At 36.2% G+C, this 13,101-nt stretch overlaps 1 protein-coding gene across 2 annotated transcripts in view; it reads left to right on the top strand.

Moving 5' to 3' along the window:
- PDS5A (PDS5 cohesin associated factor A) overlaps positions 1-13,101 on the top strand; it is an 85,770-nt gene that overhangs the window by 25,941 nt on the left and 46,728 nt on the right. For both annotated transcript variants that reach the window (XM_030023477.2, XM_030023468.2), the window contains exons 3-6: positions 7,475-7,678; positions 8,138-8,224; positions 8,989-9,086; positions 9,587-9,713. In XM_030023477.2, the coding sequence (XP_029879337.2) occupies positions 7,475-7,678; positions 8,138-8,224; positions 8,989-9,086; positions 9,587-9,713 (516 nt within the window). The remainder of the gene's footprint in view (positions 1-7,474; positions 7,679-8,137; positions 8,225-8,988; positions 9,087-9,586; positions 9,714-13,101) is intronic.

The raw sequence follows: 13,101 nt of genomic DNA, 5'->3' as shown, positions 1-13,101 counted from the left end.
ATGAGTTGTATTGCTGTTTTTTCCTTTCCTTGACTGGAAATACTACTTGTCATATCCTGCAATTGCATTTTTATTGTTTTCATACACATAGCCTGTTGCTGGTTCATAATCTCTTTACAATTGCTTAATAAATGTCCATCTTTCTCCTCTCCTGTTGTTTCCAGCTGATAAGCTCTTAATAGCGTAAGTTCTTGGTTTTAAGGACTAAGCATATGACCATTTAGCAATGATTAATTCTTGGTATTTCTGTTCTTCCCATATAATATCCTGTCCTCTACTGCCAGTCCCTAACCGTTGACATTATACTCCATTCGTACTTCTTGTACCACAGTTGTGTATGGAAATAGCAAATAGGGTCAATTATAACACCATTCTCCACCAATAAATTAATTCACATCCAAAAGTTCCTTTCAGTTTAACACCTTAGGAAGGGGCTAAGGAGGCAATGTAGGGCTAAGCTTCATCTCTTCCAGCATCTTCAGTTTTCATGTGGCTGAGTGTGATGCTGTTCTTGACGCTCAGACAAATTGCCTGTCATGTTCTTCCTTGTCTAGAGAGTTGATTATCTTATCAGAGGAATTTTATCAAGTTAGCGAAGTCATTCTGTTTTTATGTGTTACCCTGGGTTTTTTTAACCTCTGTCTTTATTTAGCCTTTCCAGATTAGGTTTGTATTATAAAATTCTGTTGATGTCAGCCTGCTGGATGTGTTGGCAGGATCTCCTTTCTTGATTATTAAGTTAATATTTGCTAATTTCTAGCCAGTTGGTATCCTCCTTGTTTGGCTGTTAGTTTGTTTGGGGGTTTGGGTTTTTTTTGGTAGTGGTTTTGTTTGTTTGTTTGTTTTTAAAGAAAAGCAAACAAGACTTGTGTTGCGAAGTTTATGATTTCATTTGTTAGGTATTTAAAGATTGTGAAATAACAATCATCTGTTCATCCTGATTTGAATATTTTGAGATCTTTTATTTTTATTTCTATCTGCACAGCAATTTCTATTTTTCCATGTTTGTTTGGTGGTTCTGGCTGATCGATAGGACTATATCTGAGGGAGACCAAAACTTCTCATCCTAAATCTGCACCATGTAGAAGTATTTTTTTCCGGATATATGTCTGTGGATTTTGCTATGTTTTACGATTAGGTCTCAGTCAAAGAACATTATTTATTAATAGCTAATGGCAAGGGTCACCCATAATACTGCTTAAACCATGTGAGGAAAAAAAGTAAAAATGCTCTGATGGCAGAGTTGAAAATTGTAGCATTTGGATGTACTTTGATTTCAGCCTTCCCTTGGCATCTCTCCCTGAGCTGTCCAAGCTCTTGAAGAGTCACATCAATTTGGGGAATATAATAATAAATGGTGTCAAATTCTCTCAATTGCTAAATTTCTTCTTTCGATGATTGCAAGGTGAATTTTTAAATACTGAGTATCTCTCCATGGTCTTTTTTCAAGCCAAGGGTGGTTAAATGTTACTTCTTTGGAATACTATGAATAAGCTATTGTAAGAACAGTAGAACAAATGCAGCCTGCACACATCTTCCCCATGCTGTGACTAGCTTGGAGGTTTCTGTTTGTCCTGCCAACTGCAGCAAGGCTTTCCTAGGTCTGCTTGTTTCTTCCTCTCTGCAAGAACTGTTTTGAGTCTTCTCTATCTGTACCTTTTCACCCTGTCCTCTCTTTGTGTTTATATAGCTCTCCTCCCTGTAATACTGGAATCATCAGTATGTTTCAGAAGTAGTTGAGCTTCCTGATCCAACAAACAATGCACCTAAATCTATGTGGTCAATAAACACAAACCAGGATCTGAACAGCAAAAGTTAGCATTCCCGTCTGAGGCATAGGTCTTGCACAAGAGCCACATGCAGCTGAGTCATGTAAGGGCAAGCTACCATGCTGATTTACTGCCTTTGAAAACAGGCTGCATGTAAACTGCATATGAGGTGTGGGTAGACTGTGAACAACGCTTTGGCAACCTCTGTTGTGTTTCAATGCAATTGAAAGGCTGACAGTCTCAGAAGAAGCTGCAGGCAGAGTTCATCTCACCTCATTTCAGGCATCTAGTCACACTGAGCTGCTTTCACGGTCAGCGCAGAGAATTCCAGGGCAAAACTGAGTTGATGTCTGTAGGTGTCATCATAGACATCTGTGCATTTCTCTCCAGTCAGTGAAAGGGTAGCCCAGAGTGACTGACTTGCACAGTGCGTGTTTTTATGCTGTCGGATGACCACCTCCGTGAAAGCTTTAAATTCTTAAATTTTCAATATGTTCGTAATGTGCTAAGAGTAACTTAGCAGTCTTAATTTAACTGTTGTTCTTGCTAGTTTGAATGAAGGCGTTTGCATTTCTGTACCATCTCCGGGATTATAATCGGAGCATTTCACTTACGTGTTTGCAGAGCCTGGGAGAGTAAAATCTTGGTTTGATAACTAAAATTTCAAGGTATTACGGTAAAAATGGCAATAATGAAAATTTCTAGAATAGTTTTAACACTTATTTTTGCAAGGTAACTAAAGTACCAGTATGTGATAACTTAATGGAGAAGCATTAAATCAAAAGCAATGCAGAATGAATTTAATAGTAAATGTGAATAGCTATATTTTGTTTACATTTGCTAGAAATTAGTGTTTAAATTGAGTGCTTAATTGTTTGGAAAAGAATGGATGATGTTACATTAGTATGTTTAAATAATGCTGTTCTGTCTCCTTTTTGCACAGAGGACAGTAACAATTTTCTGTGGTGGAAGCCACTAAGTCTGTAGGGTTTTATATTAATGAATATTAGTGCTCTAGCTAGGGTTGTTTCGACTGTGCGGCAAGACTTCAGTTAGACAATAGTATTGTAATTTGAAAAAGTAGTGAGTTCCTGTTACGGTTTAATCACTTTTTCTGGAGTAAAAACTGGCTTAGTGTGGTAATAATTAATACCTAACTCTGAAATAGCTGCATTCTTCTAGAGAAATATTTATGTGATGGTTGAATCAAAACTTTGGGAAATTGAAACTCCTTTTAGACTTAAAATGAAAACCTTAATACAAAGAGGAATTGGAGTGGGGTTTTGTTTGGTTTGGGCTTTATTTGCAATTAGAACAAGGGTAGTTAGGTTGGATCAGATGACATCTTGAATGTAATTTGCTTTAATAGAGTACCTATAATATGAATAACTTCAGTAAGATTTTTTTTTTTTTTAACATGCAGATTCTTGGAAAAAGTAATTGTACTAAAATCTGCCTGGCAGTAACAATTCATGTCTCCTCTCTCCAGTTGTATTTTTTTCTTCACTCTGGTTCAATGAAATATTAACCACAGCCTTGAATTTTTGGGGGCTTACTTGCTTTGTCATATTCCCTCATTGTTACATTTATGTATATCACTAGTTACATGAGTGGTTTTCAGTTTGGGTTTAAAAATAATTTAAAACATTATGTTATTTGGACCTTTAGTCTTTTTGTATATGTAGAGTTTATTCCAGGTTTTTGGTTTTGTTAGCAGATTCTTTTAATAGATCAATTTCTAGCTGTCACAATTAATACCGGTATTGCAGTAGTATGGCTAAAAAATTTTAACTATGAAAATCTTTTTGAACCAATTATGAGCAGTTCTTCATAAGATGTTATAACTTCTTCATAAGATATTACTGGGATTTATTAGGCATCATGCAACTTGCATACTGCTTTTTTTTCTTTAAATTCATCTGAGAAAGCCCATAATTTGTAACAGGAAATGTAATGGAGTTATAGGAAATGTACAAAGAGTGGGAACTATGACAGCAATACAGTCTAAGAAAGATTTTTGGGAAGGGCTGGATAAGTATGCTTAACTTTACATGTTAATATTTCTATTGATTCTGTGTATCCCAAGTAATACCAATCCCAGGTGATTAAAGTAACTTTTCTTTGTCACACCTTAACATGGAAAATAACTTGCAGTATGTTGTCATTTCATTTCTTTGTCTTATAGACGTATTTGTGAACTACAGTCCTAGACCAAGACTTTGCATTAGATGCTGTATAAACATGGGGGGAGGAAGGGAAGGTAGTAACTGTCATAGAGGAAACAAGAAAACAGATGGCTGCAGAGAGAAAGACAGGAGTACCCCAGGAAATCATGGAACTGTTGTTGATCAGTGTGTTGTACTCGAGGTTATGCGGTTCTGTTATGAATAAGTGATTTCATCAAACATATAATATCTTGTACTTATAAAGACTTAGGCTGCTCTCCTCATTGCTGCTTGGTAGCTATTTTTTCAGTTGTACTAGAAAGAAAGAGTACCAGTCCTGTAACAGGTGAAATTTTGAGCAAGTTCTTGGCTTTCTAGGAAGTGTGAAGAACCAAGCATATATTGTATTTGATGTCTGGACTTTTTTTTCTCTTTTATTTTAAAAATTAATCTCATATGTAGATCAGCAGGCATTTGGAAGCAATTCTGTTGTGTAATACCTTAATCGGTGCCAGTAGTTGCTTGGCTATAGAGGCTACTCCCAACGCTGTAGGATTTTAGATACAGTTAACTGCATATATTTAAGAAATGTATAGAATTATTTTGTTGAACTATGCTGACAGTCCCCAACAAATTTATGGATGGTACTTAAATGCAAGTCTTTATTAATTCTTTTTTTCCCAAATCTTATATGTGTCCTGCCACTAGCAAGAATTTACATTGTGCTTTTAACCGTGGTATAGCCCTGTGTAGTTTGTTTATATATTACTTCCATTATTTGCATTATACTATATGTTTTGTGTACCCCATATGTACTATTTGTATTGCTTTGGTATCTGGGATCCTAGATAAAGACCAAGATAGTATTCTGTTCATTTTTTGTGCGTGCAATAAACAGAACATCATGCACTGAAGACTTTATTATAAAACAAAAGACAACACACAAATACAGGCAGATATGGAACTATAAAGAAACAATGGAGGAAACATAGATCAGTACGTTAAATAGCAGCTGCAGCTTGCCAATGGCCCAATTACTGCCCAAGAGTTGATTTATAATAGCAAAGAAGTATCAAGGAGTGCTTGGCAGGGAAATGGAATGAAGTTTTATGGATATTTGCTGGCAGTTCCTGCTGAATACAAGAGCAACATAGGAAAATCCATAAGGCTGGTGTGTTTTCAAACAGGCAAGGCAGTGCCAAAAACTAGTTTCATTACTTTAATCCCACAATATCCTAACATTTTGTTACTGAATGGGAAAGTAGTGTGAGTTTTCACAGCACTGTGCTGCCTTAGCTTGTCTTTTTTTGATATATCAGAGAAGGGATATATGCAAGATTTATGCACCTTGTCATATGAATATGAGAACCCGAAGAGAGATCTGAATCTGGGAGGGTATTCTGGTTATGAAGCTTATGACACTCGTAGGGAGAAAGGAGATGGGGCTTATGGGAAAGATCAGAAGATTGCTTATAAAGGTTATCTATAAAATCAGTAAAACGACTGGAAGGAACTTCAGTGGGACAAGTTGATATGGTACAGATACAGTTTATCATCAGTCTCCAGGGGAGGATCCACAGATCTTTTCGTCCTTTCTACCCTGTTCTTAAAGCCTTCAGTAACGGTTATCTGAATCCCATGCTGCAAGTCAAGGCCATTATTATTCCTTGTCCTGCCACCAGCAGAGAGTGTGTGGTGTGGGTTTTTTGGATTTGCATCATGTTGGTTTTTGGTTTGGTGGTGGTGGCTTCTGGTTTGTGGTTTTGTTTTTTGTTTGGGTTTTGGGTTTTGTTTGTTTGTTTGTTTTAAACCTTCCTTATTGAAAGAATCTGGTAGGCTTTGAAGACTATGTTATCTGGTTTTTTTTAATTGTGGTATCTGGGAAGGATAGGTGATGTGTGACACTGTAACAGACAGACCTGTGCTGTCAATAGAAGGATGGTTTTGTCCTTTCAGCCAGTGCTTCAAAATACACCCTAAGAGTATTTTTAGGGAAACAGGCCAATGCAGGTAGAATTTTGATTTTTATGGGCTGTGGCTGTAAAGTTCTCTTTTATTCTGTTTGTTTTTCTCTCTGTTCCTCTCTTGATTTTCGGTTTTGCTATAAGTTGCTTCATGAAGGAATATATTTATATATTTATAGAAATTTAAGAGGAGTTTAAAGTAATGTGCTGCAGGAAACGTTGGTGTCAAACATTTAATTTATAAGATCTACTAAGTTTAAAACTGGGTTACAAAACTCAGGGAGCAGGTAAAGCTGAAAGGCAATGTTTTCATGTTGGAAGCAGGGGCATGCTTAATAACTGAGGAGCACCCTTAGCATCATTTGAATGACATGATAACAAAAGAATTGTGGTAAAAGTAAGAGATGTGTTTAGCTGCATGAGCTCTATCTCCTCTTATGTTTTACTGTGAATATTCTAAAGGTGAATTTGACCCATCAAGATTTATCATTCTGTTTTCTCTCTTATATCTCTTTAACATGTATACTGTGTGTGTAATGGGTAAATCCTCCTAGGATGCAATATTGCTGTCCTTCACAATTCTAACTCTAAGGATGCTCAAGTGACAGGGAGGAATAGGACACAAAGACCGATTTGACTAAGGTCATACTAAGAATCTGTGGCACGCCTCCTGGTTCCGTGCTGACATCCTAGAAGTCATCCTCATCCTTTAACAAACCATAGTCCCAAAGTTAAACCTACAACTTTTTATTTCTTCAAATTAAATTTTCACTTTCAGTTTTTCCAAATCACTAGGTTGAGATATTTCAATTAACTGGGGTTGTATAATACTTAAACAATTTTGGTGACATTTCATAGGAGTTAGTAGTTCTTAGCTGCACTAGAAGAAACAAGGAAACGATGTAGTTGGTTTTTTTTCATTATATAGATAAGGCTGTAGATGGAGGTTTGAGTATGCAGGAAGAATAGATGGGCAGCGTTAGACATTTTACATGAGGGATTAAATTCTTATCTGGTATCTAGTTTGTTTAAACCAGATAAAAGGATTGTGCGTATGTAAAGTAGTTCTTGAGCTCTGTGCCTTGATACAGGCAGAACATAAGACTGGCCTCTTAGGCTCCTCTCAAGTCTTGCCATAGCTCTTAAAGCAGCGCCATTATTATACTGTGGCCTATACGTTAGGCCAGATGGCTTGCAGCCCTTTGTACTGTCTATACTGAGGCAAGTCCTCGCTTTGAAGGGGTCTGGGACTGCTTTGATGAAGAGATGCTGCCATCTCCAACCTCATTGGTGTGCAGCAGTTTCTGTGCTGCACCTCAGGTTAAGGTTGGCAAAATAAGCAGACCTGCAAAGCATTTTTCAGTGTCTTAATTTAAAATACCAAGTTCAATAAGCCTTTAAGTATCAGATTAACACCTCTCTTTTTCTGATGTTTGTCCTAACAAAAAAATTGTAGCACTGTGATTATGCAGTAGAACATGTATTGATAGCACTGCATCCTTTTAGAAAGTACTGTTTAGTAATTAGGAATAAAAGCAGAAAGCACTCGAATGGGGTTTTTTCCTGTGTTTTTCAGATGGTGGTAAAAACATTCATGGATATGGACCAGGACTCAGAGGATGAGAAGCAGCAGTATCTCCCATTAGCCTTGCACCTTGCATCTGAATTCTTCCTCAGGAATCCCAATAAAGATGTGCGCCTCCTTGTAGCATGTTGCTTGGCTGATATCTTTCGTATCTATGCTCCTGAAGCTCCATATACTTCCCATGACAAACTTAAGGTAAAAATGCTTTATAAAATAAAGGCTTTCTTCCTACCTCATTCTCTTACTGGGGTGGGGGGGTGGGGACACACACACACCCCACTACCAGCACGCACGCGCGTGTGCGCGCACACACACCCCCCCCACCTCCAAGAAAAAAAAACTCCAAAAGCAAACAAAAAAATACCCAACTGAAAAAAAATTTTTTTACTCACATTTATACTGATGTTCAGTTTTATTAAAGAGATGTTGCTTTAGTTCTGTGAGTCAGTGTAGTACTTCAAGGGCCAGAGATGTGTAAAGTAACACCAGATAACCAGTATCTGTGCTAGTAATAGCTTCCTGTCAGTGCTAAAAAAGACAATTTGATGTTCTTATATCATGAGTTTGTAAATGTGGGTAGATGTCACTACTAAAGGGTTGTGTTTTTATTCTCTGCTGAATCAAGCTTGTAAACATTCTGTCATTTTTTGACAGGACATATTCTTGTTTATTACAAGACAATTAAAAGGCTTGGAGGACACGAAGAGCCCTCAATTTAACAGATACTTTTACTTGTTAGAGGTAACACAATAATTGTAACTTTCAGTAGATGGTATTTGCTCTGTAAGCCTAAGAAATGTAATCAGTCTTTATCTAGATGTGCCAGCATGCCTGGGAAATAATGAATTGCTTATTTTAGTAGTTATAATTCTGTTTGCATTTAATAAGTTCATGCAGCCTATAGTTGAGGACATGTTAAAACAATTGGTATTTATTAACATTTAGCCTTTATCTTACAATTCTATACGTTGTTTTTCATATCATGCACCCTTAAGGTTGTATTAGCTCATCAAGAGAGAATTTCAAATGCCGATTAAAATGCAAATCTGTTTATATTGATGATGGGAGAAGGAATATAAGATTTTGGTTTAAAAACATTAAAAAAAACTACTCTTGACAAGAAGTGTGGGCGTTTTATCAGTGTACATTTAGAAATAGTATCTTGTTTGTAAACGTTTTATTGATGTTTAATACTGCATTGTTTCATAGCATGAAGAAAAAAGTATAGAAACATGGACTTACTATATTAACAATTTCTGTCCATCTGCTTTTATACATAAATCAGATTATTCTATATTTAGGGTTTTTTCTGCATATATATTGCAAAGCCCCTTTGTGTTAAGAGCTCTTTATATGCAAAGCAAATATCCAGTCTCTTTCCCCAAAGGTTTTACAATCTATTGTATAATATTTTTCCTTAAATAGAAAAGATGTAACTAACTTGATTATATTTATGTGAGTTAATGTGAAGTTGTAATATCCTGAATATCCTATTTTTGTTTTAGAATTTAGCTTGGGTTAAATCTTACAACATCTGCTTTGAGTTGGAAGATTGCAATGAAATTTTTATTCAGCTTTTTAGGACTCTTTTTTCAGTTATCAAGTAAGTTGAATTGCTTCAATTGTCAAAATATCACAGTTTCAGGGGTAGACTGAATCCTTGCATGGTCTACAAATAAATATGTCTGAATAGAACAAGTCTTTATTTCTCCAAATGAGGAGATAGAGGGAAAGCAAATGAGTGTGAATTACTGACAATATGGAGGGGTGTGTGTCTAAAAGTAGACATGTTTTAAAATTTCTTGTCCATGTTGCAACAGTACACTTCATTCTGACTCATTTATCTACATTTGTATTTCCATGGTTGTTATTTTCTTCTTTTTTTTTTTTTTTGTTTCTGTTCTTAAAGCAAAGCTGGAGTGTTCTAGGTTTTTGAAGCTTTCTATAAGAGAGGAAAGGCACATAAAATAGTTTTGAGTTTTGAGATATGGAGGGTGTAAGGGAGAGCAAGCTGGACAGCATTAGACAGTGTTTCTTAACAGTACTGTTAATATTTGTCAGAGTCTGAAAATTTAGTATTGATAATATTCTTTATCATCTTAGTAATAGCCACAACCAGAAGGTACAAATGCATATGCTGGATTTGATGAGTTCTATCATCATGGAAGGCGATGGAGTAACTCAGGAGCTGCTGGACTCGATTTTGATTAACCTCATTCCTGCACACAAGGTCTGCAAAGTAAAATATTATAGCAGTATACCATTGTAACAATAATTTTTATTGCCTTTTGCTTGGTGTTTATCTCTCCACACACTTTAGCTATTGTGACTGGGTTTTTTTCCCCCAGCCTTGTAACAGTGGATTGAAAATTTCCTCTGGGAATTATTTGGTGCTGTTCATTAGCTATGTCTATATTATTCAGTATCAAGAGATTCTGCCTACTTGCCACCTCAGGAACTCTGTACTGAAACAGAAATAAAATATTTTCCAGCAAATGTAGTATGTAATAGAAAAACATTAGATCTTAAGGGTTGTGGGTTGTTGGTTGTTTTGGTTTTGGGGTTTGTTGAGGGTTTTTTAATGGAAAAGATGTGAAGTTTGTTGGTTTTGGTTTTTGTTTTTTTTTGTTTGTTTGTTTGTTTTTTAAAGAAAAAAATAAAAAGACTTCTGTGGTGACTTGATGCTTGCCTGATCTTGCCAGTCAGACTCTGCTCCACCTCCCTAGTTGTTCCCCCCCAGTGGCTTTCCCCCTTAAACTTTTCTTTTAATAAAACCTAATTATTACTTGAAGTGTAGTAATTTTATTTTTTTTTTAGTTACTTGGTTGCTTTTAGTGCTCCATATTCTTTTACGAGTTCTATAATTGTTCTGCCCTTTGCAGAGTTCCGCATCCCTTTAACTCATAACTGACACACACACAAACACCCCCCCCCCACCTTCCTAGAGGAGTCTTACATGAGCCCCTCCTAGCAGATTGCTGCTGTCATGCAGGTGTTGTCTTAGGCTATCTACACAGCTACTTCGACAGGTTTTTCAGAGGCTCCCCCTTTACAGCCAGCTTTGTGAACTGTCACTGATGCTGTCCTTCTGGTTTCATTGTGTGACTTATTATCTGGTCATTGGGTCTGCAGCTGAGCTTTTGAACTGCCTTTACTGTAATGGCAAAATAAGGTTGAAAGGAGAATAAACACAACTCTCTTAGTTGTGACATCAGGGAAAGTGAGGTGCAGGCTGGTGTTGCCTTGTGTTGACCAAGAAAATTCCGTTGCTAGAACACTTGTGCTTCTTACTGAGAATTCTATGGAGAACAGTAAATTTCAATTATGAGCTACAGTAAATGAACTGTGTACTCTGATTACCAAGTATGTGTTTCTGTTTGTTCATTTATTAATTTAATGACAAAATTAAGGCAGCTCCATCCATGACTACATAATTAAAGTTAAATTAGCACATAAAAGCAGGAATTATTCCTTTGGTTACCTAATGAGGGAGAATTCATGGAAACGTATAGCACAGGAGTGACTAAGCCGTGGCCATTGTCATTTGTTTGTGAAATCTCAGCAATGGATGTATGAAAGTATCGATCGTCTGAGGTCAGTTTGCATTCCTTTTGTTGTGACCATGAGATGGGAATATCATTCTATCAACTCATTTTTATTGACAGCAACGAGATGATTTCTTATTAAAACTGCTAACAGGAAGGGAGGCCTCTTATTCATAACAATAGAAAAAGAGTCCTTTTGAAAATATGCTGTTCTTTGTAAGTTGTTTCTAGTTAATCGCAGGCAGTAGAGATCAGGAGTGGAAATAGAAGAGTGGAGATGTGTATGTCAGGTGCTGGGTGATGCTATTAACAATGGTGGGCATTGCTCCAAGGATGCAAAGACCTGGTAAACCTTCTACAACTTAACAGTGTGTTGTGACTAGTTGGTGTAGGCAAAGTAAAAGTGAATATGATCCTTTAGCATTAACATTGTTAGCTTAATCATATAATTTTGCCTAGTGAAGGAAATTCTCAAGCAAGGCTCTGATAAAGAGGGAGGTAAACTTGGTGCAAATATTGGATTGTACTGCGTATTTAATATCTCTTAGAGGACTGGTGCCCAGTCCTTACTGGCTCTTGGCCATCATGACTGAGCAAGTAATGCTGTAGTCAGTGCTCAAGATCATACTTTGGTCAATATTTTGGTCTGTTTTAACTCGCTTGTTTCCTGTAACAACAGAACTTAAACTACTGCTTTACCATGGTAGTTTAAAAAAAAAAACAAACAAAAAACAAACAAACAAACAAAAAAAACCCCAAAAAACAAAACAAAAAAAAAAACCACAAAAAAAAACCAAAAAAACCCCAAAAAAACCCCAACCCCCAAAACCACAAAACCAACCCAAAACAGAAAGTTCTTTTTTCTGGTCTGTGTAGCAGAGTTTGACTGTGGTAATTACATTCTCCTTTCATGAACAGATCTCCTAGGAAATTCTGTGATTATATTAATTGTTTGTCCTTAGGTATGTAAATCAGAAGCACCATAGCTTGAAACCCACAGTTTATTTTCTTGGAGAGAACATATAATAACAATTCTTCTATGTCTGTGCAAAGCAATTGAATACTAGTCATTCTCTGCTATGACATAATAGAAGTATCAGTGTGGCTAGACTGCTACACTTAATGAAAGTTCATCTTTATAAAAGAGCTGAAATACGTGTTTTGAATAATGTATTCCTTTTTGGTTGTTTTTTGTTGTTGTTGTTGTTGTTGCGGTGGTGGTTTGTGTTTTGTTTTGTTTTGTTTTAAATCTCTTACATTGTGTAAGACAATACTGCAATAAAAAGAGAGAAATATACCAGTACCTAGACATGAAGTAGAGTCTACCTTAGCATCTAAATTTTATTTGTTTGTACCTCCATTATCAGTAAAGTGGCTTTACTGTACACTGTTCTCTCTGTGTGTGCTAATGTGGCTTTCCTCTAGTAAATCCAGGTTTTCAATAGCAGTATGGTATGTCACATTTTGCCCAGGCCACCTATGGCGTCAAGCTGTAGTTCTTTTTATTAACTTTAAAACCAGTGCTATTTAGTGAGTATTTTTATTCACGCTCTTATTATCAAGGTTATTCCTTAAAACCATGTATTTCATGTATTTTAAATCCATGTTTTCTTCTGCATCCTCTACAGCATGGCCAATCCAGACCTTCAAGGGTTTTTCTTTCTCCTAACAGATTGATTATTTGTTTATTTATTTGTTAATTATTAATAGTTGCTTGTTTTATCAATATATATTTCTTTTCTAGGCTGTTTTGATGTTTGGTTCCTTGGGAGGGTTTTTTGCAGCCTTTTTGTGTTTGGGTGGTTGTTGGTTTGTTTTTTGTGGGGTTTTGTTTGTTTGTTTTGTTTTGTTTTTAGCTTTGGTGAGCCCATCTAGGGGGAAAAAAAAAAAACCAACATAACTTCATTGCAAGAGATCTTTGAAGCTGTATTGAAGATTCAAATAAAATATATTTTCTGTCTGAGGTTGGCAGTCCTTCAGTTTAATACAGACATACCTGCCAATGAGATTTTAATCATGGTCTGGTTTGGAGAGAAACTGTTTTGTTTTGAATTGAGAAGAGTTTATCCATAC

This window comes from Aquila chrysaetos, chromosome 1 (assembly GCF_900496995.4).
Source record: "Aquila chrysaetos chrysaetos chromosome 1, bAquChr1.4, whole genome shotgun sequence".
Taxonomy (NCBI): domain Eukaryota; kingdom Metazoa; phylum Chordata; class Aves; order Accipitriformes; family Accipitridae; genus Aquila; species Aquila chrysaetos.
Note: the sequence above shows the minus strand (reverse complement) of the source record. Positions and strands in the feature narration are given on the sequence as shown.